This window comes from Saimiri boliviensis, chromosome 14, assembly GCF_048565385.1.
Source record: "Saimiri boliviensis isolate mSaiBol1 chromosome 14, mSaiBol1.pri, whole genome shotgun sequence".
NCBI classification, from domain to species: Eukaryota; Metazoa; Chordata; class Mammalia; order Primates; family Cebidae; genus Saimiri; species Saimiri boliviensis.
In genome coordinates, this window is record NC_133462.1 from 69475447 (window position 1) to 69499365 (window position 23919).

Consider the following 23919-nt stretch of genomic DNA (forward strand, 5'->3'; position numbering starts at 1 on the left):
GCATATCTATATATACATCATTTTTTTTTCAAATGTATGTATAATACAACATGGGTGAACCATAGTTGGTGATTAGGCGACTAAAATTCCACTGAGAGTTTTTGTGAAATGAATATATAGATATTAGCTTATTTTGAAAGGACAATAGTGATGCCTCCCATTTATCAGTCGACATCATTTTATGATGCTCACATTTTGCATTGAGTCAAACATTTTGAAGCATTAGGACCCGAAGTTTATATATATAGATTTCCAGTGAAGTTACTCAGCAATAAACCTGAAGTGCAACTCGGAAAATCTTGTTTAAAGGTTTAATCTTGTCAAAGAAAAGGAATCAGTCATGCTGCAGGCATGACTGCAATTTCTATACAATTATTAATAAATTCTGTTTTTAATGTTATTAAGAGTTAATAACTACTGGGGACCCACCATGTGCACAGTAATGTCTCAATTTGTAAGACAGCTAGATAAAACAAACTTATTTAATTCTATTCATATAGATAATGTCCTTGAAACTGATAAGCAAAAGACTTTTAGATGTCTTTGCTATTGCTATTTCCTTTGGAGTCAGGCTACATAAGCAACAGTTTCTACACATTTCAGTTCTTTCCTTTTTATTGATAAATTATCTCAGAGTTAAAACTGTTCTTGGTAAACTGACATGTATTGAGAAAGAGCTTTAGATGTATTATCACTTTTAAGCCTCAGAACTAACCTAGGATATTGATCTTATCATTCCTCTGTATATGTTAAAAGCTAAATAAAGAAAGTTCATCACTGCTATCTGGCCTATTAATCATTACACTGTCTCCACTAGCTCTTTAAACTTACTTTTTCCTAGTGTAGGTCAGGTTATAAGATTTTATAAATTCTTTGCAGAACTTGGAAGACGTACTGGTAATCATCGTATCAGAGAGTGTCAGAGCTGAAAGTCATATTAAAAATAACTTAGGCCAGGCGTGGTGGGATTACAAGCTCATGCTTGTAATCCCAGCACTTTGGGAGGCTGAGGAGGGCGCATCGCTTGAGCTGAGGAATTAGAGACCAGGCCTAGGCAACATGGCAAAACCCCGTCTCTACAAAAAATACAAAAATTAGCTGGGTGTGGTGGGGTACACCTGGAGTCCCAGCTACTTGGAAGGCTTAAGCAGGAGGATCGCTTGAGCCAGGGAGGTTAAGGCTTCAGTGAGCTGTGATTGCATCACTGCACTCCATCCTGAGTGACACAGTGAGACCCTGTCTCAAAAAAATAAATAATAATAATAGTAATTATAATTTAGCTCTGCTTTGGAATTGAGGAAATATATGTGCTTATATACTTACATAATGATATATAGACATGTACATATCATGTGCATATATAAACATATATTCAGAAAATACAAAAATGTGTTACTTTAAATTTTGTGACAAAAAATTTCTTTTGGTTTTCATGATTCTTACAATAGAGTACTTATGTGTATGTTTAAGTGGTAAAATTTTACACTTAACCATGATATGTACCATGAAGCATCTACTAAACAATATGCAGAAATGAAATAAGGTATGGCATAAAGTTTATGAAATTTCTGGTTACTTACATTTATTTTTTAGTCAAACATTAAATCATTTTCAGGGATAAAGAAATCTTGGGACATCAAAAGGGACTGATGAAAACATTTAAAGTAATAAATATACCTCTGAGAAGAGTTGTAACAACATTCGATAAATTTTGGTATTTCTTTCTTGCTAAAAATCATATAACATTTTGAATTACAAAACATTTTTAATATGTAGAAAAGTATGACAAAATATATTGGTTGGAACTAGATAGTGAGTGCATGACATATATATTGTTCATAGTTTGGAATATACATAAATTATACATATTGGAGCTTTTTATGTAGAGATGGAGGTCTTGCTGGACATTAAAAAGAATACAGTTGCTGGGCACAGTGTTCCACATCCACCTGTTTCCTGAGGTTTGTTAATATTGTTCATATCTTCTATAGCCTTTCTTAGTTTTGATATCATGTTGGTATTATTGATACCAATATTACTTATTCTTCTTCCTGAAACACTAAAATGAATCATTTTAGCCAACCACAGTGGCTCATGCCTGTAATCTCAGCACTCTGGGAGGCTGAAGTGGGAGGATCCTTTGAGTCCAGGAGTTCAAGACCATACTTTGAATAATACATATGCCACGCACTCACCACTTAGTTTCAACCAATATATTTTGCCATACTTTCCTACATGTTAAATTAAATATGATATACATAATTTATCATATACATATATTATATATTACACACTTAATATGTATACAAAATACAAATTTATCATATACATATATATTATACACATAATATGTATATGTGCAACTTAAAAAATTTGAATACATAATATGTATATGATAAATACATATATCCATATAATATGTATATTATAAACTCACACTTTCTGTAAACAATGAAGTTTCATTTCTTCCTTTTCAATTATTTTGAATCTATTTTTCAATTAAGTATAATGTTTTATCATACTTTATCATGTTAAATATGTTTTTATGTTTTTGTTTTGCTAGGAGATTATTTTTTAAATCATAAGTAGGTATTAAACTTTATCAAATGCTTCTGCATCTATGAGATGATCATGATTCCTTTTTTATTCTATTATAGTGAATTATACTGTTTTTAAAAAATAACCCAACCTTCTCTTCCTAGAATTAATTCTACTTAATCATGAGATATTTTTGTTTTTATATATGCCTGCATTCAATTTGATAATACTTTATTATGTATATGTTTGTAAGATAGATTGGTCTGAAGTTTTTCTTATGAATTCCTTGTCAAGTTTTAGTATCAAGATTATGCTGAAGTCATAAACAATTTGGGTAGTATTCCCTCTTTTTCTATTTTTGGAAGAGTTTGTGTAACATTGTAATTTCTTCCTTAAACATTTGGAAGCGCTCACTAGTGAGCCTATTGGGTTGTGGGTAGTTTTTTAATTTATTAATTCAGTTCTTTTAATACATAAAGGAAAATTCAGATTTCTATTTCTTATTTTGTCTGCTTTGTTTTTTTCATTTGACCTATTCAACTAAATTTATTCAAATGAGCAAAAAATTGCTCATTATCCCTTTTATTATATATTAATACTTAATTAATATTATATAATTAATACTTAATTAGTACAGCATAAGCAGTGATGTCACCTTTTTATTCATAGATATTGATAAATGTTTCTAATCAATCTTATTAAGGATTTTTAAATTTCATCGGTGTAGAAACTGAATTTAGCGTTCGTTAATTTTTTCATGGAATGATCATTTCCTATTTTATTCACATCTGCTCTTAGGATTTGAATTGAAGGAAGGAAGTTTCTTCCTTCAACTTCTGGGGTTTAATTTGCAGATTTTTCTGTTACTTCTTAAGATGGATACTTAAATGATTCATTTTCACTCTTTATTTTTAGTCTATGTATATAAGGCTATAAATTTCCCAAAAAATGTATTTAGTGACATCCCACAAGTTTTCATCATAAATTTCAAAATGTTTTCTATTTTTTATTTCCATATTGACTCATGTCTTGTTTAGAATTATATTACTGAATTATATAACATTTAGAGATTTCTCAGTCATATTTTTATTAATGTACTAATTTATGTCCTCCATTTTAAAACAGCAGAGCCTATTATTTTAATCTACTGAAATGTGTTGAGAAATGCTTTAGGTCCCAGGATCTGATTAATTCTGGTAAATGTTTCAAGTACATTAAAAATAATACAGTTTTTGGGCAGAACATTCTACATTCATCCATTTCCGGAGGTTTGCTAATGTTCATATCTTCTGCAACCTTACTTAGTGCTGATATCATGTTAGTATTATTGATACCAGTATTACTTATTCCTCTTACTGAAACACTAAAACGAATCATTTTGGCCAAGCACAGTGGCTCATGCCTGTAATCTCAGCACTTTGGGAAGCTGAGTTGGGAGGATCCTTTGAGTCCAGGAGTTCAAGGCCAGACAGGGCAAGATGGCAAGAACCCCCGTCTCTACAAAAATAAATTAAAATAATTATTTTTGATGCGTGGAATATATCATGAGGCTTTATTTAAAGAAGGACATGGACAGTACATTTTTTGAGGCCTTGAATGTCTGTGGCAGAAAATTCATTGTCCCTCAGTAACCAGGGATCAGCAAACTTTTTTTTTTGATGGCCAGACAGTAATTATTTTAAGTTTGAATGATTAAAGGTTTATGTTACCACTATTCAACTCTGCCATTGCAGCACAAAACCAGCCATAGATGATACGTAAATAAATGGGCATGACTACGTTCCAATAAAACTTTATATACAAGTTAGGCAGTAGGCTGGCTTGGGCCCGCAGGCTGTAGTTTGCTAATCCCTTTTCTATGTAATAGAATATTTGATTTATAGTGTGTACATGGATGCTGAAATTAAAGCTACATTTATCAGCCACCTTTTACACTGTGTATAGTCCTGTGACTAAGTACTAGAAAATGGAATGTAAGTTAAAATGGTGGATCCAGCTTCTAAGAAGTATTTATCAGGATTTCTCCTTATGTTAGTAAGTCTGATGGTGTGGAGGCCAGCTAAAAGCAGAACTCTCACCAAAAGAACTATTCAAGCTAATACATTAGTCTGACACAGTTCTGTAGATACTGGTAGAAGACAGAAGCTTCCTGGGTCAGAGATTTTATCCTTCGCAGCAAAAGCAATAGGAATTGCGGCATAGCAGTGCCAGTTCTCTGAGCCACAAATACTACATCATGTTGCAGAGAGTCAGGGAGGCCTGCATATGCAAGTCTCTAATAGGCAAACAACCCCTAGTGTAGGAAATTTACCACTTTTATAAGAAGCAGTAAGCAAGCCTCCTCAGCCCAGAGGGAGGTCAGGCACATCACAGGACTGAGTGACATGTGCTGGGGAGGTATTACAGGATTGCCAGTTGCATTAAAAAAAATACATAGTGTTTAAGACTTTTTTTCTGACAGTATTTGGTAATTTTTTAGTGTGGGTAGATGGGAGTGTCCCTTGTATGTTAACATACAGCTGACATGTATTTTTGTCTATTCTTTATCTTACTGATTTCATGCTTGTATGTACCATAACCAACCTATTGCCTATGAGAAACATGTAAGATAATGTATTTAAAGCCATTGTTACATGTTTATAACGTGTTTTTTTGTCTTTTTTTATATGTATGTCATGTATCATTCAAAAAGAATTTTTTTCTTGACTGAGAAAAGAATACAAAATGCAAAATCCCCAGTTTTGATAACTAAAAATTGCCAATTGTTTTGCAGTGCTTTATTATATTGGGTTTCTTGTCTTTTTTAGGCTTTCAGTTAACTAATGAATGAATACATTAGACACCATTGGGTTTTAGTTGGGATTTTACCTAGCTTTCATTTAAATTCTTTGGTTCTTTGCTGTTTCTGTTAACCCATAGCCTTATTTTAACAAATGTTATAATACCAACCTAAAAAAAAAGAATTCTGAGGAGTGGCACAGGTAAAAGAACAATGAAGACTTTATTATTTTGGCACATTCACCAAGACTCTTGGGACTCGAGTCCCAAGATGAACTTCCTCCTCCTAGTGTGTTTTTAAAAAATGAGTGTCCTTCTTTCTTCCTGTGGCTGTCTGGAATGGGGGATTTGAGAGCTACAGATGGACTGACATCTTCAATCATGATGCAATCCTTGAATCTATGTATGCCACAAAAGATAAAGCAATAACATAGAAGAATCCTGGGGACTTTACACTATAGAGTATCACATTAACTCTGGAATTTTAAATAAACTTATCTCTTGTTAAGTCACTGTTAATCTAGGCTTTCTGACAGTTGCAGAAATCAGCTAATCCCCATTGACACAGTATCTAGGAATGCCTTTCTGTTGCTTTCATACGTAAGTGACAACTAGAGTATGTCTAGAATACCAGGCTCACAACCTTTTTCTCTTAATAGTTATTAAGTCATGATTATCTATCAGTTTGTGTTGCAAATTAAATATCTAAGGTAAGACTAATTCTTTGATTTGTGTGTTTGTATGGGTGGTGGAGGCTGTGCTTTTTTGAAATTTTTAAAATTTATTTTAAAGTGTGACCTTCCTCGCTAATTCAACTTGGAATATCCAGTTATTGCCTCCAAAATGAATTTTAATACTTACAGTGTACTCAGCTTATTTTCTCCCTTTGTCTAACATCTCTGACCTTACGGTTTCTATGGGTTGGTATCTAGTCCTCTTATTTCAGCCTCTTTTCTCCTTTAGTCTTTGACTCTGTTTTCCTAAGTTGGTTAAAGCTGCGAAATATTCTCTTTCAACACTTAACTTTTCTTTAGGTTTCTGCGGAGGACGACTTTCAGTGCCTTCTTTTCGTCCACGTCTTTAAACATATGGGTCTATTTTTCTTCCATAGGCCTATGTAATTTTTTCCCTCTTATCCCTCTCCTATTTTAAGAGCACTAGACACATTCACTATTTGCCAACCTAGAAGGCCTGTGGTTTTAGCCCTTCTGTCTCTTTGGATCAAAGCCTCTTTCTAGGCTCCAGGTGGAAAGCAGCCCAATCACTTGCCCCATTTCCTAGTTCTCCAACACTAATAATTGATGGAAGAGATGGAAAAATTAATAGTTCTAACTCTTACTGCCTTTACAGCTCTCTCTGCTTGGCACAGAGACCTTACATGGAGTGAGTCTCTGTAAGAGTGGGCCTTGACCTGTGTGAAGCCCAGTCTACTGCTTGGTTTCTGCAGCTCAGCAATTTTATGTTTTTCATGAATTATCCTGAACTTTCTTGAAGAGATTAAAATTTCTCTCAAAAAAAATTGTCCTGTAAAATAAATTCAATTTGAATGCTTGTGGTGGGGTCAAAAGAAAGTAAGGAGAAGTTCCAGAGCAGTTTACTTTGACTAAGAATTATATTCCATTGTAAAGCATCAAAGACTTCTTGGGATAATTAATTGTATGAGCACCAGATCCTTTGGTGGAGATAATTGTTTGATCACTTTTTCAGTTCTACCCATAAACACAAAGACGTTAGTAGTAGTTGTTTACAATTCCCCCACTCCTCCGCCAGTTCTTCCATGTGCTTATTAAAGATGGAAAAGAGTGTTCTTAGGGGTCTAAATATTAATATAAAATTTCCTGGAAGAGGAAATTCTTCTACCAGGCCAATTAACTAATTCTACGATAGAAAAGAACTTAATGGAACATTGTAAGGTAATATATACTAAATCGTATTAACAGATTAAGTTTTGAAAATTTGGATAGGTCCTACTCTTATAGTTGGAGAGCAGACAAAAGTAATTGAAATACCTTGCTATTAATATCCAAGCTCTTGGAAACTAATGCGATTCTAGAAATATCATTAATGGTAGTTAACACCTATATCATAATCTGGTCAACATAAGGGATATATAAAGAATTATGCATTAATATCTGAAAATACATTGCTAAAGAATGTTTGCATAAGAGAAATCTACAACTCATAATTCTTTCAGTCCAGCATGTTAATATGTTCATGATAAAGTAGGGTTTCAATGTGATTTCTTTTTTTTTTTTTTTGAGACGGAGTTTCACTCTTGTTACCCAGGCTGGAGTACAATGGCGCGATCTCGGCTCACCGCGACCTCTGCCTCCTGGGTTCAGGCAATTCTCCTGCCTCAGCCTCCTGAGTAGCTGGGATTACAGGCACGCACCACCATGCCCAGCTAATTTTTTGTACTTTTAGTAGAGACGGGGTTTCACCATGTTGACCAGGATGGTCTCGATCTCTTGACCTCGTGATCCACCTGCCTCGGCCTCCCAAAGTGCTGGGATTACAGGCTTGAGCCACCATGCCTGGTTCAATGTGATTTCAATATGAAATAATTCTTCCATGTCTTTTCCTTTCTTAAGTGAATATATGCTTGTCAAAATTTTACTTAGTAAAATCAGGTAAAGTCAAGAACATTCTATCTCTTATTTGTTAATAAAGACACTATAAATTATCTCTGGGGGAATTTGAATTCCTTTGAAGCGCTTTTAACCTATCAAGCTTAATTGAAAGACTTTTCCTACTAGTAATTCATGTTTACCTACAACCTGCTAATGGATAGAAGAACATGTTCATACTCTAGTAAACTATTAGAACTTAATGTTTTGTACACTTGCCACTTTTGTACCTGATTTATTTAGTCTTTGATCGAGTTACTTTTATGTTTTTATAAAAAGGGCTTTATTAAATAAGATAATAGTTTAAGCGACATTATAAGAGTGGCTAACTTAAGATCTAAGTTTCTGAAGTGTAGCAACTTACAAATAATTCATTTACTGAGAATATAAAATTGATTAGTTTTACAACTGCCATTTAAAAAGTGATATCAACTAATTAGCAATTATTATACATTGGCCGCAAAAATATACTTGCTCTTTATTTTATTTCTGATAAATTCTTATCCACAGAACAAAAGTAGTATAAGTCAAGACAACATATACACAGTTTAATTTCACTTTATTCAAGAAATTATTTTTCTCTTAAACTGCATGACTCTGCCTATCACAGAGTTTCAAGGAGGCAACAATCATTTAAATTGTTCTATTCTATATTCTCAATCTTTACATAATTTTTGTATTGTTCAAAAATAATAATGAAATAATGTAAATATTGAGACTAAATTTTTGTGTGTATTAAATCAATATTCTTGCACTAGACTTTCATTTACAAAGTCTTAAATTAGTAGTTAAATTTATGTGTGCCTTGAATGGTAATAACATTTTATTAACGTTAGCACTTTATTAACAAATAGCACTTTATTAATGAATAAAAGGTAGAATGTTCTTGACTTTATCTAATGTCAATAGACATTCCTTAGGATTTTGAAAACCGAAGTTTACCTACACATGTCTTTTATTTCAGATTCAGTAAAGTTCAAGGGCATCCAAGTATGAAATAGCTTGTGAGGAAATTCACATTGCTTTCTTAATTTGATTTAGTTGGGGGAAAGGACACTGGTTCAGAAAACGGAGGTTTTAGAAAAATTTTGGTTGAAATATAGACATTAAATATTGTGCATAGAGTAGTAAATGTGTATATAATTTTCCCAAAGCTTGTAGAGGGGGTTGGTATCATAAAGCATACTAATTTCTATTGATTATCATATCTGCATTCTAGTATGTTTGAATATCTAGGTTTGCTTATTGGAAACGTAGAAATGCTCAGATGTAGGTAAAAATTAATAACAAGAGAAACCACATATTTAGGTATTTAAGATAAATGTAACTACGTATTTTGTATAAATGACTTTAAAAATAGTACATCAGGCCAGGTGTGGTGGTTCATGCCTGTAATTCCAGCACATTGGAAGGTAGAGGCAGGCAGATCACTTGAGCCCAGGAGTTCAAGACTAGCCCGGGCAGCACAGAGAGATCCCATTCCTGCAAAAAAATCAAAACATTAGTTGGGCATGGTGGCACACACCTGTAGTCTAGCTATGTGGGAGGCTGAGGTGAGAGAATTATTTGAACATGGGAAGTTGAGGCTGCAGTAAGCCTTGATTGATAATACTACTGCTCTCCAGCATATGCAACAGAGTGAGATCCTCTCTCAAATAGGACATAAATTACCAAGAGGAATACACTTGATAAATAAGTGTCCAAGTAGAAAGGAAATATAATTCTAAGAACAGAAAATACTTGGTGCACTTATTTTTTACTTTATTCATATAAAAAAACATGCATAAAAGAAAGTATGTTCAAAGATTTGTGATAAAAAGTGGCAGACTGCTAACTCACTCTTTCCCTACATGTTCAGTCCTTTTCAGAGGCCACCACTTTAAGCTCTTTCATCTTCTAAAATGATAGGCTATCTCTTGATTTATCAATGTCTGTGTTAGCCACTATGGTAGATGAGAATTTAGCTCTCTTGTACTATAATCTCCATGTTTTCTTGGAATATATAAGTCTCAAGTAAACAAATACTTGGCTTTTCCTTTTTTTTGCTATGTAAAGATTGTTTCTTATTAAACCAATAAATGTTCCATGATGATGTTTCTTCTGTATAACTTTTTATATTTCCTGGAGTTATTACTTGCCTTTTTCTCCATTTGCTTCATTTTCTTCACATCTCTTGTCAAAGTTTCTTCACACCCTGTAAAAATCTTTCAATAGAATCTTTCTGTGTGAAAATTTCATTCTATAAGTAGTTGATAAATTGATTTGATGTGTAATTGTATGTTAAAAGTTATCTGTATTCTGTTTTAAGCCATTGTTATTTGTCATTCTGCTTTGTGAAAAATTTCCTTTGCATTATTATTATTATTATTATTATTATTATTATTTTGAGATGGAGTCTTGCCCAATCACCCAGGCTGGACTGCAATGGCATAATCTCCGCTCACTGCAACCTCTGCCTCCCAGGTTCAAGCAATTCTCCTGTCTCAGGCTCCCGAGTAGCTGAGACTACCGGCATGCACCACCATGCCTGGATAACTTTTTTTATTTTTAGTAGAGATGGGGTTTCACTATGTTGGCCGGTCTGGTCTCGAACTCCTGACCTCGTGATCTGCCCACCTCAGCCTCCCAAAGTGCTGGGATTACAGGCGTGAGCCACCGCGCCCAGCCTGCATTATTTCTTTCCTAATTCTTTTTTCTTTGTTTTCTCAGATCATTTTGCTGGGGCTCCTATAGTCAGAAATCAAATTCTCTAATTGTTCTTCAGCTTCTTTTTGAATCTTTTATCTCCTATTTCCATTTTATTGTCCTTTTGTTTTACTTTCTGGGAGAGTTCTTTAGTATTAAATTCCAATTTTTCTATCAGCTTGTGTTTTCTGATGTCATATTTTTACTACACTAAAGGTTTTTTCCTTTTTAAAATAGCAGCTTGTACTTGCTTAATGTATGCAATATCCTTCCTAATGCCTCTTAGAAAGTTTATTTTAGATTTTAGTGATGCTTTGTTCTGCTTTTTGCATCATCTCAACTCCATCTAAATTGGTTTTTTGTTTACTTATCTCTCTCTCTTTTATGTTAGATGCTTTCCTCAGACATCTGTTGATCTTTTGCTGTTTTATTCATATTTTACAATAAGGCACAGAGATGTTCGTTGAATTCCTTGTCCTGCACGAGCCAGGTTGACTGGTGGTTTTCACTGTAGAAGTGACTTCCTGCAGATGGGCCACTACCTAAGGCCATTCAGTATTTCCAACGACAAATTATCTAATTTCTTGCCAGGTGTGCAAGTATTCTGGGATTGGTAATTGAGGTGGTGAGTAGGATGGTGTTCTCACCATTCAATATGAAGACATTCACTTAATTTTCAGTATAGTATCATACCTTCTGCCTGGTGCCTGTAATTACCTGCTTACCCATCCACCCAAACCCCCCAGATAATAAACCTCCTGAACCGGAGGGGAGGAGGGGAGGAGGGGAGGAGGGGAGGAGGGGAGGAAGATTTTCTGGAGTGTTAGAGCCTGGAGGGAGCTTGGAGAGTAAGTGTTTTTTATATAGGGTTTTAACCAAGCCCTGTGCATGATCTATGCTTTCTGCAATATCTGTTTAAGTAGGAAAAATAGGATGGGATCTCATTGGTTTCCCCCTCTGAACATGTCACTGTTCTTCATTCCTTGTAAGTCTAGCACCACTCCCTGTCTGTTTCCCAATATAAGTTATAATTTGGGGTCGATTCTGTCTTCTGGTTTCAATGAATATGTAGTTTAGTGAATGTTTATAATTCTCCATGTTTTTTTGGAGCAGGGCAATGTATTTCTGAGAGGATAACACAGGGCAAGAAATTCACCACCATCCTAAAACTGGAAGTCTTATAATGAATAATTTCAAAGTAGAGGTATATACCACTTTTATAGAAGGACTTTTGAAATAATGTTTTTCCAGAAGTATAACATCCAGAATATTTTATTCATACCTATAGTTCTCATTTTTATGTATGTTTGAATCTGTTAGATGTAGGGTATAAACACAAAAGCCTGAATTCTACCTCCAGGAACCTTCCCATCTAGTAGATGACATGAAACTTGCAGGGGAAGTTACTGTGATGCAAAGCAAAAAAAATAGAAAAGTTCTGTGAGAAAGGTGTGATTATGCACCATAGGCATTCAGGGTAGAGAAATTTAATTTACATCTGAAGAGAAGATTTCCTGCAGGAAGTAGCATTTTTACTTGAGACTTAATGTTTGGGTAAGATTTGCACCTACTAAGAACTGAATAAATATTTGCTGAATATAATTAATGCTGTTCAGCTTTGGTAGTTTGACATTTTTCTATTCACTTCTGTTAATGGTGAATATTCTTCAGTGGGGTGTGTCAGCAGCAATCAGTTTCACTTATTCTTGTCTCAGTTTTCCTGAGAGGAATTAACAAAAACATTTCTGTAGAGAAAATGTACCATTCAATGACAGTTATTGATATATCCTATAATTACAAAAAAAATATTTCCTGCAAGAATTCCATTATATTAATGATGCATGTATACTATTAAGAATTATAAATATTGAGCAATAAAGCTTCAAGTTTTCATGTTTCCAGATGTTATTTTGGGGCAACTAGATTAGCAATTTTTCAAAAACATAAGCAGTAATTAGAAATCTTTCATAATTTCTTTTAGAAACAGCACTTGATTTTAATTCTTTCATTTAAAAAATCTTGTAAGAAGAAACAGTGTCAGAACTATTGACATTTTTATAGCATGACAAAAATTAAGCATAATTAAAATGAAATATTTGTTGCATAAATTAAACTGCAATTAATATGTTTTCTGTGACTGCTTGAAGGATGAAATTAAAATGGTGTTGTTAGCAGACTCCCTGCTGTGAGACTAATTTCTTGACTTTTATACCACACATTATCAAACACGTTCTCACAGTAAAAGAGTAAACCAACAAGTAGAAAACACTGTTTGATGAAAATGGTATACAGAAGGAGATAAACTGCCTTTTATGAAGACAAGGCAATATTGCTTTTTATTTTGAGATTTGACGACTAGGGTATGATTTGCACTTTTAAAGGCTTTAAAATAAGTCTAAAGTTGCCCTTCATTTTAGTTAGCTATGCCTTTTAAATTAGCCAGCTTACTGTTTCAAGAATATTTGCTGTTTCAGGAGGTAATTAGAAAATGAACAAGACATGTTATGCATAGGCTTCCCCTCCAGCTAACCAAGAAATAATAATAAATCACATCATAAAAACTTAAGCATGAACAATTTCAAGAAAAGTGAACTAAAAATGCACCCTGTTAGCTCTCCTCTTGGAGAAGGATCACTTTTCCTCACCAGAGCCCACAGTTACGAAAAGAATACCTGACATTCTTGACAAAAGTTAGTTATTGTCACCTTTTAAAAATTGCTGGCTGCCACCTGCCCAGACAACGCATCCAGTGTTATTTCTAAGTGAATTGTTTCTAATTACTTTTTAACCTTAGATACCATTCGTGGGTATCTATGAAAGACATAGTTAACCATTATTAATAATTGTCATTATTTCTGCAGTGTCTCTCTTGGGCGGTGCTACCTAAGGAATATAAATACACCAATAGGAATTAGAAAGTATGAGTGAGGTACCATTCACCGGCTGGACCATTATATACGTCTTCCTTGGAGGCTGCGGTGAAATCAGTGCATGTTGTATGATGACAACATCAGGATTTGACAGTGCCTCATGAAAGAAGTGAAATTAACGGAACTCTTTCCATATGCAAGGCTATAGTGCCCCTCTCTTGCCACCTGCAGAGAAAAGGCATACTATTTCATTGCTTGATGCTGCTGCCCTACATTCTGCATTGCAAAGGCCAAATGCATTAACAGGTTTCAGATGTTGGAAAATCCCGCCCCCACGCCCCTGCCAAAAGAAATCACTCATTTTAGCATAGTATATTAGGTTTTGGTAACTAGAAGTGATACTAGTGTTACAGTGACAAATTGATGGCTGTAACTATGCTCTCATCTCCTTCAGGTTTGTGCTCAAACGACACCTCTGGGCAGCCTTTTCTGACCACCTGATTTGAAATTGCAAGCCCTTTCCCAATTCCCTCAGTCCTTCTCCACTACCCTGTCTTATGTTTATAGCACTTATTAACATATAACTTACTTGTTTCTTGTCTGTCTCTCCTCACTGGAGATTTAAATTCCATGAAGACAGGAATTTTTGCATGACTGGCTCATCGCTGTATTCTCACTGCCTAAAATACTGCTTGTCTTAAGTAGGCACTTGATTAATATTTTTTAAAAGAAAGAGTGAATGAATAAATGAATGTTTATAAACCAATCCTTGAAAAAAAGCAGAAAGAAATTAGTTTAACACACATGATTATTCCTGATGGTAATACAAACATCTAGGTTTAGTAGAGGATCCTGAGAATACTGTTTATAATGCTTCGCTTATTCACTACCTTTTTGATTTCAGTGAAATTATACTTAAATGAAACTATTTCTTATTAAACTAAATGTCAGCTTATAATCTATATAGGGTTAGTGTTAGTGTTCATGAAGAATTATTTACAATTTGCTCCTTAAATAATAGTGGACAATATTTTCAACCCATTAGTTCATTTTATGTATTTATGATCTCATTCATTTATTGGCTTGTTCAATGTTATTCATACCCCAGGAGTCATATTACCTGATATTCTGGTAGAATATACAAGTTTATGCCATAGTGAGTGTGTCATAAAAGATCTTGACTGTCTTGTAGCTATACAGTCGATTCTTGTTATTTGCAGTAGTTATGTTCCGTAAAGTCGTCTCAAACACTGAATTGGTGAATCATGAACCATTGTTCCTACAGGAAAAACAGGATTACATTTCTCAAAACTTTTGGTCAACATTTTTGCCAACCAATCAGTGTTGTATGTGTGTTTCCATTTAAAAACACCCTAACTGACATTTATTTTGACTCATTAACATTGAACTTGTGGCTGGTCCAATGATAGTGGGTTATCAGAACTTATTAATGTTAGTGTCACTTAAGTTGGTATACAACCCTCCACTGCTAAATTTGACTGGCCAAAAAAAAAAAAAAAAAGTTGAACTTGTGGCCAATAGCATTGTAACTCATGCTTGAATGAAGCTTATCTAGCAGGTGTATGTTCTCCATATCACACTTAAAGAACACTAGACAGAATTTCAGCAGTACACTTGGAGTTGTTAAAAGAAAAACTTTAGGCCAGGCGTGGTGGCTCAAGCCTGTAATCCCAGCACTTTGGGAGGCCGAGGCGGGTGGATCACGAGGTCGAGAGATCGAGACCATCCTGGTTAACATGGTGAAACCCCGTCTCTACTAAAAATACAAAAAATTAGCTGGGCATGGTGGCACGTGCCTGTAATCCCAGCTACTCAGGAGGCTGAGGCAGGAGAATTGCCTGAACCCAGGAGGCGGAGGTTGCGGTGAGCCGAGATCGCGCCATTGCACTCCAGCCTGGGTAACAAGAGTGAAACTCTGTCTCAAAAAAAAAAAGAAAAAGAAAAAGAAAAACTTTAGCCAAATTACATTTAAAGGAGTTTAATTGATCAATGAAGGATTTGTGAATTGGGCAGCCCCAGAATCACAGCAGATTCAGAGACACCCCAGAGGTGCCTCGTGGTCAGAACAAATTTATAGACAAAAAATGTAAAGTGACATACGGAAATCAGAAGCGGAGTACAGAAACAGCTGGATTGGTTAGATCTCAGCATTTGCCTTATTCAAACACAACCTGAACACTCAGCAGTATATGAGTGGTTGAAGTATGGCTATTGGGATTGGCCAAGACTCAGCATTTGCTACAGGCACATATTCCTAAGTTAGGTTTTTAATCTTGTTTACCTGTGAAGTTGTGAAGTTAGGTTGCAGTTCATCCACAAGGAGTCAAATGTAGAAGTACAGAGCCTCTATCAGCGAAATCACCAACAAAAACACACAAATATTACAAAGATGGCACTAAATAGAGTGCAAATGAACACTTAATTACAGGGAGACAGTTGAAACAAGAAGGCAGACCTCAGCTGGGAGTACATACATTGGGCAACTCAAAATTTTCACCACTCTGCTCATGTCTGCAAGTAACTAGAAAAACACTGCAAATATTCATTTTGAGGTTACAAATAAATTTTAGAAAGTTGGCAAATTTCAAATAAGGGACCTGTGAATAGTGAGGATCTCCAGTAACAGTGTTCTCATAAAGAAGTCGTCATTGAACACACCATCATATTACAGATGAATCTAGGATGAATGATCCTTCCTCTCAAAATAGGGTCATTCTGAGAAGTCCTGTATTTCTGTTTAAAGAAGATTTAATATGATACGTATCAAGCCCTGTGATGGTACTGGGAAAACAGCAAACAAAACTGATACAAATTCCCTCTCCCCCATGGATATCTGTCACTCGGTTTTCTCTATTCTTTTTCTTTTCTGATTTCTATCATTCCCCCAAATACTTTGAAACCCAGGTAATTGAATGTACAGAGAGACCTGGCACAGCTTTTACTGGCTGGAAAAATAAAGATTTCAATGTGTGGGCAACTTTGGGAGGACCCTGATGGTGTCCAGGGCATGTGACTTCCGTTTCCTTCACTTGGTTTCTAGAGTGACAGCGCTGAGTGAGAGAGTAAGGATGTGCAACTCCAGAAGGCTCAAACTTTTAACAGGTGCATGGTTTCCCCAGGCCACATCTGTTTATTCATTCATTTAGTCATTATTTTAGCTAAATAACATCTATCAAGTCCCTACTTTGCAGTAGACACTGTGCTAAATCCTGTGAATACAATTGTGAACAAAATGTAACCTGGCTTTCAGCAGTTACTTTTCTTCTTGAGAATTTTCTTGCAGTACCTCATTACTTGGATGCATTCAGTTTTTCTCCTACTAGGAAACACTTAGTGTCTTCGGAGGAGAAAACTTATGAATGCTACAATCCCAGTTTCAATTGTTATTCCCCACTTCATCGGGTTCTCCTTAAACCATTCGGATACTGTCTCTGAACGTTTTTGCAGCATATTTTCTCAGGAATTAACCACATACAAGCCAGATTTTCCCTTTAGTGCCAGTTTCATATAGCCTTCCTCCTTTTTAAATTGGCACATATTTGTATGTAAAAATAACGTTGCCAGAATCTCTTACCATGATATCATTAGCTCTACGATAAAACCACTAACAGGCTGCGGATCATTCTAACACATTGTATTGAGTTCGATGTTCCATTTCAGGTACTTTTTATTAGGTGAATTTTTTGTATTTTTGGCTGAAGTTAAATAGTTGAAGCAGCATTTTCATGTATACCTATATTTCTATATCCACATCTGTTTCTGTATTTAAATCTATTCCTTCTGATATCTCTTTATATCTTGTATCGCTTTTGTTATGGCCTAATATATTTGCCACTGAATACAATGAACAGATCAAACAAGGAACTGGATCATTTATCCTTCAGTTTACGTGTCTGTCATGAGGACTTCTCAAGTCCCTCAGGTACATTTATAGCCAAGACTGTAAATATGGGAGAAGAGTAAATACGAGAACTAAATAAGAGAAAGGCAGATGGAACTATTAAGAAGGAAGATACAGTGTATAAAAACAGGGAAAGAATCAGTAGAAACTCAAATAGATAACTTTATATTTAGATATACCCACATTGAAATAAAAGTGGGAATGTGTATACCAAAATCAAATATAAATGACCTTTGATTAGCAACTATTTAGGATTATTCATCTACAAATTTTTTAGAGTATATTTGAGTTTCTTAGTTTGAGAATAGCTAACACTTGTTAAGTACTTGATATGTGCTGGACACATCCATGCTTTTCATGAATAAACTCATGTATTTATATTTTCTCATTATTTTATTTGTTTTCAAATTGTTTTCAAATTAGGAAACAAGAGTGGCAGAGGCTAAATAACTTGTCTAAGATCACAAAGTCCTTAAAGATGAACCTGGATTTCAAACCCAGGCAGCTTGACTCCAAAGCAGTACTGCCTCTGAGTAGAAGTAATAAGAAAGTTTTCAGATTACCCTTGCAATTACCAGGGAGACTCTGGGCATCTCACAATATGCAAACGAACTTGGTTTCCTTTTTAGATTCAGACTGATAATGCATCATCAACTCATCAGCTAAGATTTTCTTCTTTGGGAACATATACAAATTGTTTGATTGAAGAATACATAATAAATTCTAAATCTCTGGGCTTTAGAACAGCACAGATAACATAGATTGAATGCTTGAGGATATTTTCCTGAAAACAGTGAACAGAAAGAATGGGGTAACGCCTACAACTGTAACAGTTGCCTGTATATTCTTTTGTCAAAACTGTAGATATGCTCGTGGCTTTGCAGTTTTCTACATGCAATGAGAGCAAAGTTTGATCTTGCAGAAATCATACCAAGTGATCTTTTAAACATGCCTGTAAACTCTCATTTAAAAAGTCTGGAAAGTCTCCAGTGCTAGCCAGATTTAATTGAAGAAGGAAATATTTTTGTTTAAAGTAGTATTTATACTCAGCCAGAAGATCTTGCCATGCTCCTTTTTTTTTTTTAACTCTAGGAGAAAAACCTTTGCCATATTTTAAAGCTAAATATATAAGACATTATAAGCTGAAAAATATGTGCATAACCCTTGATTTTCATCTTATCTGTCTGATCTCAAAGGTTTTGTCTCCTATGGTGTATCAGCACTGTCCTGCTTACTAACATTGAAGTATTTAAGCACTCAGTTCTAAGTATCTGGTGAAAAGCCTTAAATAACTAGATGAACAGTGAAGCTGCCAACCTAAAGTAATCTTACACTTAGTGGGTGAGTGGCCCAGGAAATGTGCTCTTTGTCATTTTGACTCGGGTTTGAAAATGGACCTGGGCTGCATTCCAGCTCATAGAGCCGTTCACTTCCAAAGACTCCTAAATTGTCCCAAGGAGCTCATTTTGGCAGTGGATTATTTGTGTTTGGCTGGGCATCCTAATAGCAGAAGCTGTCTGCTCTGGCAAGCAAGGGCTATGGCAGCATTTAAAATTACCATCCCCAGTGTTTTTTCTTGATGGGGTTATTTTTCAGAAAAGCAGTCCCCCAACCCCCATTTCAAAAGTGACAGTGTGCAAGTGTTGTGCAGGAAGTTTTCTTGAGCTCATAGTTTCCCATGGCCAGATGACGTGTTTTATCATATCAGAGGCAAATTTTAAACCAATGCTAAGCAGCACCAGATGTCTCTCAAAACCAAAGCTTTCCTGTTGATATCGTCACCTTTTCTTGTACCAGAGGTCACAGTTATTGGTTGTCAATGGCTAAGTAAGAATGTGAGATTTTCAATTTAAAAATAAGAGCAATAAAAAGTTTCTGAAAGATTTTGTTTTAGAGGCCATAGAGGGTAGTACTTGAAGGGGTCAATCCTTGTTTATCTGCACTATTGTCTGACACTAGATAAGACCAAGTCTTGATTACCATTGGTTGGAAGCTAGCATAGTGTCAGACACATTGCAGATACCAAAATGTTACTTGAATGCACAAAAGAAGGTCTAACTCAGAATTAAGTGATGTTTCATTATATCAAACGAGTCCAAAATTAAGTACACAAGAAGATCCACAGAAATGAAGGGAGATAAATAAATTCTATTTATTTTTATTTCATTTGTATCTATATTAGCATTATATTATATTACCACAGTATTACACATGGATAATTTAACACAAATGAATAAACATGTATTGAATGTTTTTACTGAAAATAGTTTTACCGATAGGAGGGTATCATCAAAGTCCTATTTCACCACATTATTGCCCCAAAATTTGTCTCTTGTAAGTGCCGATGGAATTTACTTAATTTTTGAAAGAACATGGCAGGTATAATATGAATAGACTTCTATCATTTAAGGAATGAGAGAGGAAAATACTAGTGCTAAGAGCCAGATATATAATCTGTGGCTAAGAGCCCGATATCTACCTCACAGGATTGTTGTTTGATCACAACAATCTTTTAATCACATCAGTCTTTCCTGTTGCTCACTGCAACCTCAAACTCCAGGACTCAAGCAATCCTCCCACTGCAGCTTCCTGAGTAGCTGGGACTATAGGTGTACACCACAATACTCAGCCAATTTTTAAATTTTTGTAGAGATGGAGTCTCACTGTGTTGTCTAGGCTGCTCTGGAACTCGTGAGCTAAAGCAGTTGGCCTCCAGAAGTGCTGAATTACAGGGGTGAGTCACTGTGTCTGGCCATAATGTTTAACTTTTTAACACTCATGGGATTAGGAGTGATGACCCTTTTCAGTCCTGATACTGGAAATTTATGTCTTCTCTCTTTGGTCTTGGTTAGCCCAATTAGGAGTTTATCAGTTTTGTTGCTGATTTCAAGAGCGGGCTTTTGATTTTGTTGATTTTCTCTATTGTTTTCCTGTTTTCAATTTTATTGATTTCTGCTTATTTTCTTTGCATCTGCTTACTTTGTAATTAATTGCTCTTTTTAATACAGTTTCCTAAAGTGGAAGCTTAGATTATTGACTTTAGATTTTTCTTCCTTTCTACTATATGCATTTAGTGCTATATGTTTTCCTCTAGGCACTGCTTTTGCTGCATCTCACAAATTTGATGGGTTGTATTTTCATTTTTATTTAGTTAAAAACACTTCTTATTTCTCTTGAGATTTTTCCTTTGACCCATGTGTTATTTAGAAGTGCATTGCTTAATTGCTAAATATTTTAATATTTTCCAGCAATCTTTCTGTTACTGATTTCTAATTTAATTCCATTGTGATCTGAGAGCAGATGTTGTATGACTTCTTTTTTTTTTTAAATTTGTTAATGTATGTTTTGTGGCCCAAGATGTGGTCTATCTTGGTGAATGTTTAATATGAGCTCTATAAGAATGTGTATTCTGCTGTTGTTAGATTAAGTAGTCTATAGAAGTCAATTATATATAGTTGTATGGTAGTACTCTTTAGTTCAATTACATTCTGCCTGCTGGATCTGCCCATTATGGATAAAGGGGTGTTGAAGTCTCCAAGTACAATAATGAATTTGTCTATTTCTCCTTGCAGTTCCATCAATTTTTGCCTCATAGATTTTCACACTCTATTGCTAGGCACTTTATTACTATGTAATGCCCCTCTTTATCCCTAGTAATTTTCCTTATTCTGATATCTATTTTGTCTGAAATTAATATAGCTTCTCCAGCTATATTTTGATTAGTGTTAGCATGGTATATCTTTCTTCATCTCTTTACTTTTACTCTGTGTTTTCACATTTACAGTGAGTTTCATGTAGACAAGATATAGTTGGTTCTTTTTTTAATCCAGTCTTGTTCTTTTATTGATGCATTTAAACTATTCACATTTAAAGTGATTATTAATATAGTTGGATCAATATCTACCATATTTGTAATATTTTTACTTCATTGCCCCTAGTGTTTGTTTTTTTTTGTTGATTTTGCTTTGATCTTCCACTCCTAGCTTTCTCTAGTTTTAGTTAAACATTTTATATGATTTAATTTTCTTTTACTCTTAGCATATCAATTAAAACAATTTTCTGTAGTGATTGTTCTAGAGTTTGGTGTATACATTTATATCCTCTCAAATAACACTATACTGATGGGTAGTGCAGTTACACTTTCAAATAACCCTATACTGCTTCATGGGTAGTGCAGTTACCTTATAACAGATGATTCCCAATTCCTTCCTACCATTTCTTATAACATTGCTGTCATTCATTTCCCTTATCCACAAGCTACAATCATGAATGACACTGTTGTTATTATTATTTCAAACAAAGACTGTTATCTTTTAAGTCAACTAAGAGTAAGAAAAATAAAAGGTTTTATTTTATCTTTATGTGTTCCTTCTCTCTAGTTCTTTATGTAGAGCTGAATTTCTAACCTATGTCATTTGCCTTCTCATTGAAAACTTTTAACATTTCTTGCAAGGCAGGTCTACTGTTTTGAACATTAAGTGAAACAATGTTATAGATATATATTTATAAAAATAAAGCTATTCACAGTTCTGAGTTTCAGTGTTCATCAAGTTGCCAGCATAAAAAATTACTGATGTTTCATGCAGATATCTAAACTCAATATGCTGAAATTTAAGAGTGATATGAATAATTTACTATTGCAAAAAGTAAAGATGTCACATGCATTATTGCAAATACTGTGTTGATTTCTGATTACCTCCAGAATTGTAACTTACAACAAAAAGAAGGCAGGAATATAGATGTTCAGCACCACAGGAAAATGATACTTCATTATGTAAAGTTGTATTGCATTCATGCTATCCAAAAAGGATTTCATTCATATTAATTAATGTGCCTTTTATCTAAGCATTTTTATCACTCAAATTCTCTTTGCACTCAAAAGCAGTGTCTGTCACAACCCACCATCCTTCATGTCACTTGGGCATGACAAACACAGAGCAACAGATGTGGAGCTTTTCCCTGGGGCTTGAAAAAGCATTAGTTGTAAAAGCAGATATTTAGGGTTAGAGGCTCTGTTGTACCAGAGTGGAGAACCAGATCTCTAGTAACAGAGACACCTACATGTCCGCATGTTCTTTAATACATTTATTTTCGCATGTGTTTGTTTTATATGGACCCTCTAAAAAGCTGGGCTCATAACATAGGTCTTTTTCTCCTATGTTTTCTTAAGAAAGAAAAAAAAAAAACCTCAGCCAAAATTACCTTCATTAACAATAGACCTCCTTTCCAAGAAGAAACATACACCTTTATATAGTCTGATCATTTGTTTACAGCATTCATTGTTGCTTTAGTATCTTACCTTTTTAATGACTTTACCTGTTTTAACAAGCATGAAAAGCATCAATTCCTAAGCTCAATCAAATGCTGTTTCTCTGGTTACACAACAAAAAATGATCTCTTTCCTCTTCCTTCTGAACTCCTTTACCATTCATTTGAATCACTTCTGAGGTAATGAAAATAGTCTGCCCTCTATTACAGTGATTTGGGTGTATCACCTTTCCATTTCCATTCATTCAGTTAACAAATATATATTATGCACAAAACGAAGTGCCAACCCCTCTGAAGCCAAGGTAAATAATTTAGATTGTGACTCCTTGAAGATAGGTGGATATGCCTGATGTTTGCATTGCCCAGACTTGCTGGCAGGTGACATCCATAACTGTTAAAGACCATGTGCCAAGAAATTCAGCATGCCTGATCTTCAACTGATAAAACTTCAAAAATTTACCTGCTAATTTTGAGACTATAATGGGAAATTTGAAGTGCAATTGAATGACATCTGTCTAGCAATTTAAGTAATAACAATAATGGTAACAACATACAATCATTAAGATCTCTGTGGTAATCTCTGCACTTTTTCCTCCTAGGATTTCCAGACTGTATTACCGTCATTTGAGCTCTTCTCAAAATATGGAAAATTATATTCAAAAGCTGGACAGATTGTATAAAGGTATGACTTTTTGCTAAGGAGTACTTCAAAAAGTATATTAAGTAACACTTAAAAATCTAAGGGGGTTGACTTAACTATCAAGCATTTTTAAAACCATGCTATAATAATATTTATATGTAATACGACTCCATAAATTTCTTTCATTCTAATGTAATGGTTTTCAACATTTAAAAGATAATGAATATTACTTTTCAGATTTCTTCTCCAAAATGAACCAATAATGCATTAAGAAATATAAACTTAAAAATCTAAAATACTCTTTTTTTTTTGAGACAGAATCTTGCCCTGTTACCCAGGCTGGAGTGCAGCCTGGCTCACTGATGATCTCGGCTCACTGCAACCTCTGCCTCTCAGGTTCAAGTGATTCTCCTGCCTCAGCCTCCAGAGTCTCTGGGACTACAGGAAGCACCACCATGCCTGGCTAATTTTTGTATTTTTAGTAGAGATGACGTTTCACCATGTTGGCCAGGTTGGTCTCAAACTCCTGGCCTCAAGTGATCTGCCCACCTCAGCTCCCAAAGTGCCAGTATTACAGGCATGAACCACCAT

General features: G+C 34.7%; 1 protein-coding gene across 1 annotated transcript in view; it reads left to right on the forward strand.

The window, feature by feature from the left end:
* SPATA17 (spermatogenesis associated 17) overlaps window positions 1-23919 on the forward strand; it is a 207039-nt gene that overhangs the window by 176163 nt on the left and 6957 nt on the right. The window contains exon 10 of the mRNA XM_003930345.4: window positions 23288-23370. Coding sequence (XP_003930394.3) covers window positions 23288-23368 — 81 coding nt within the window. The 3' untranslated portion in view covers window positions 23369-23370. The remainder of the gene's footprint in view (window positions 1-23287; window positions 23371-23919) is intronic.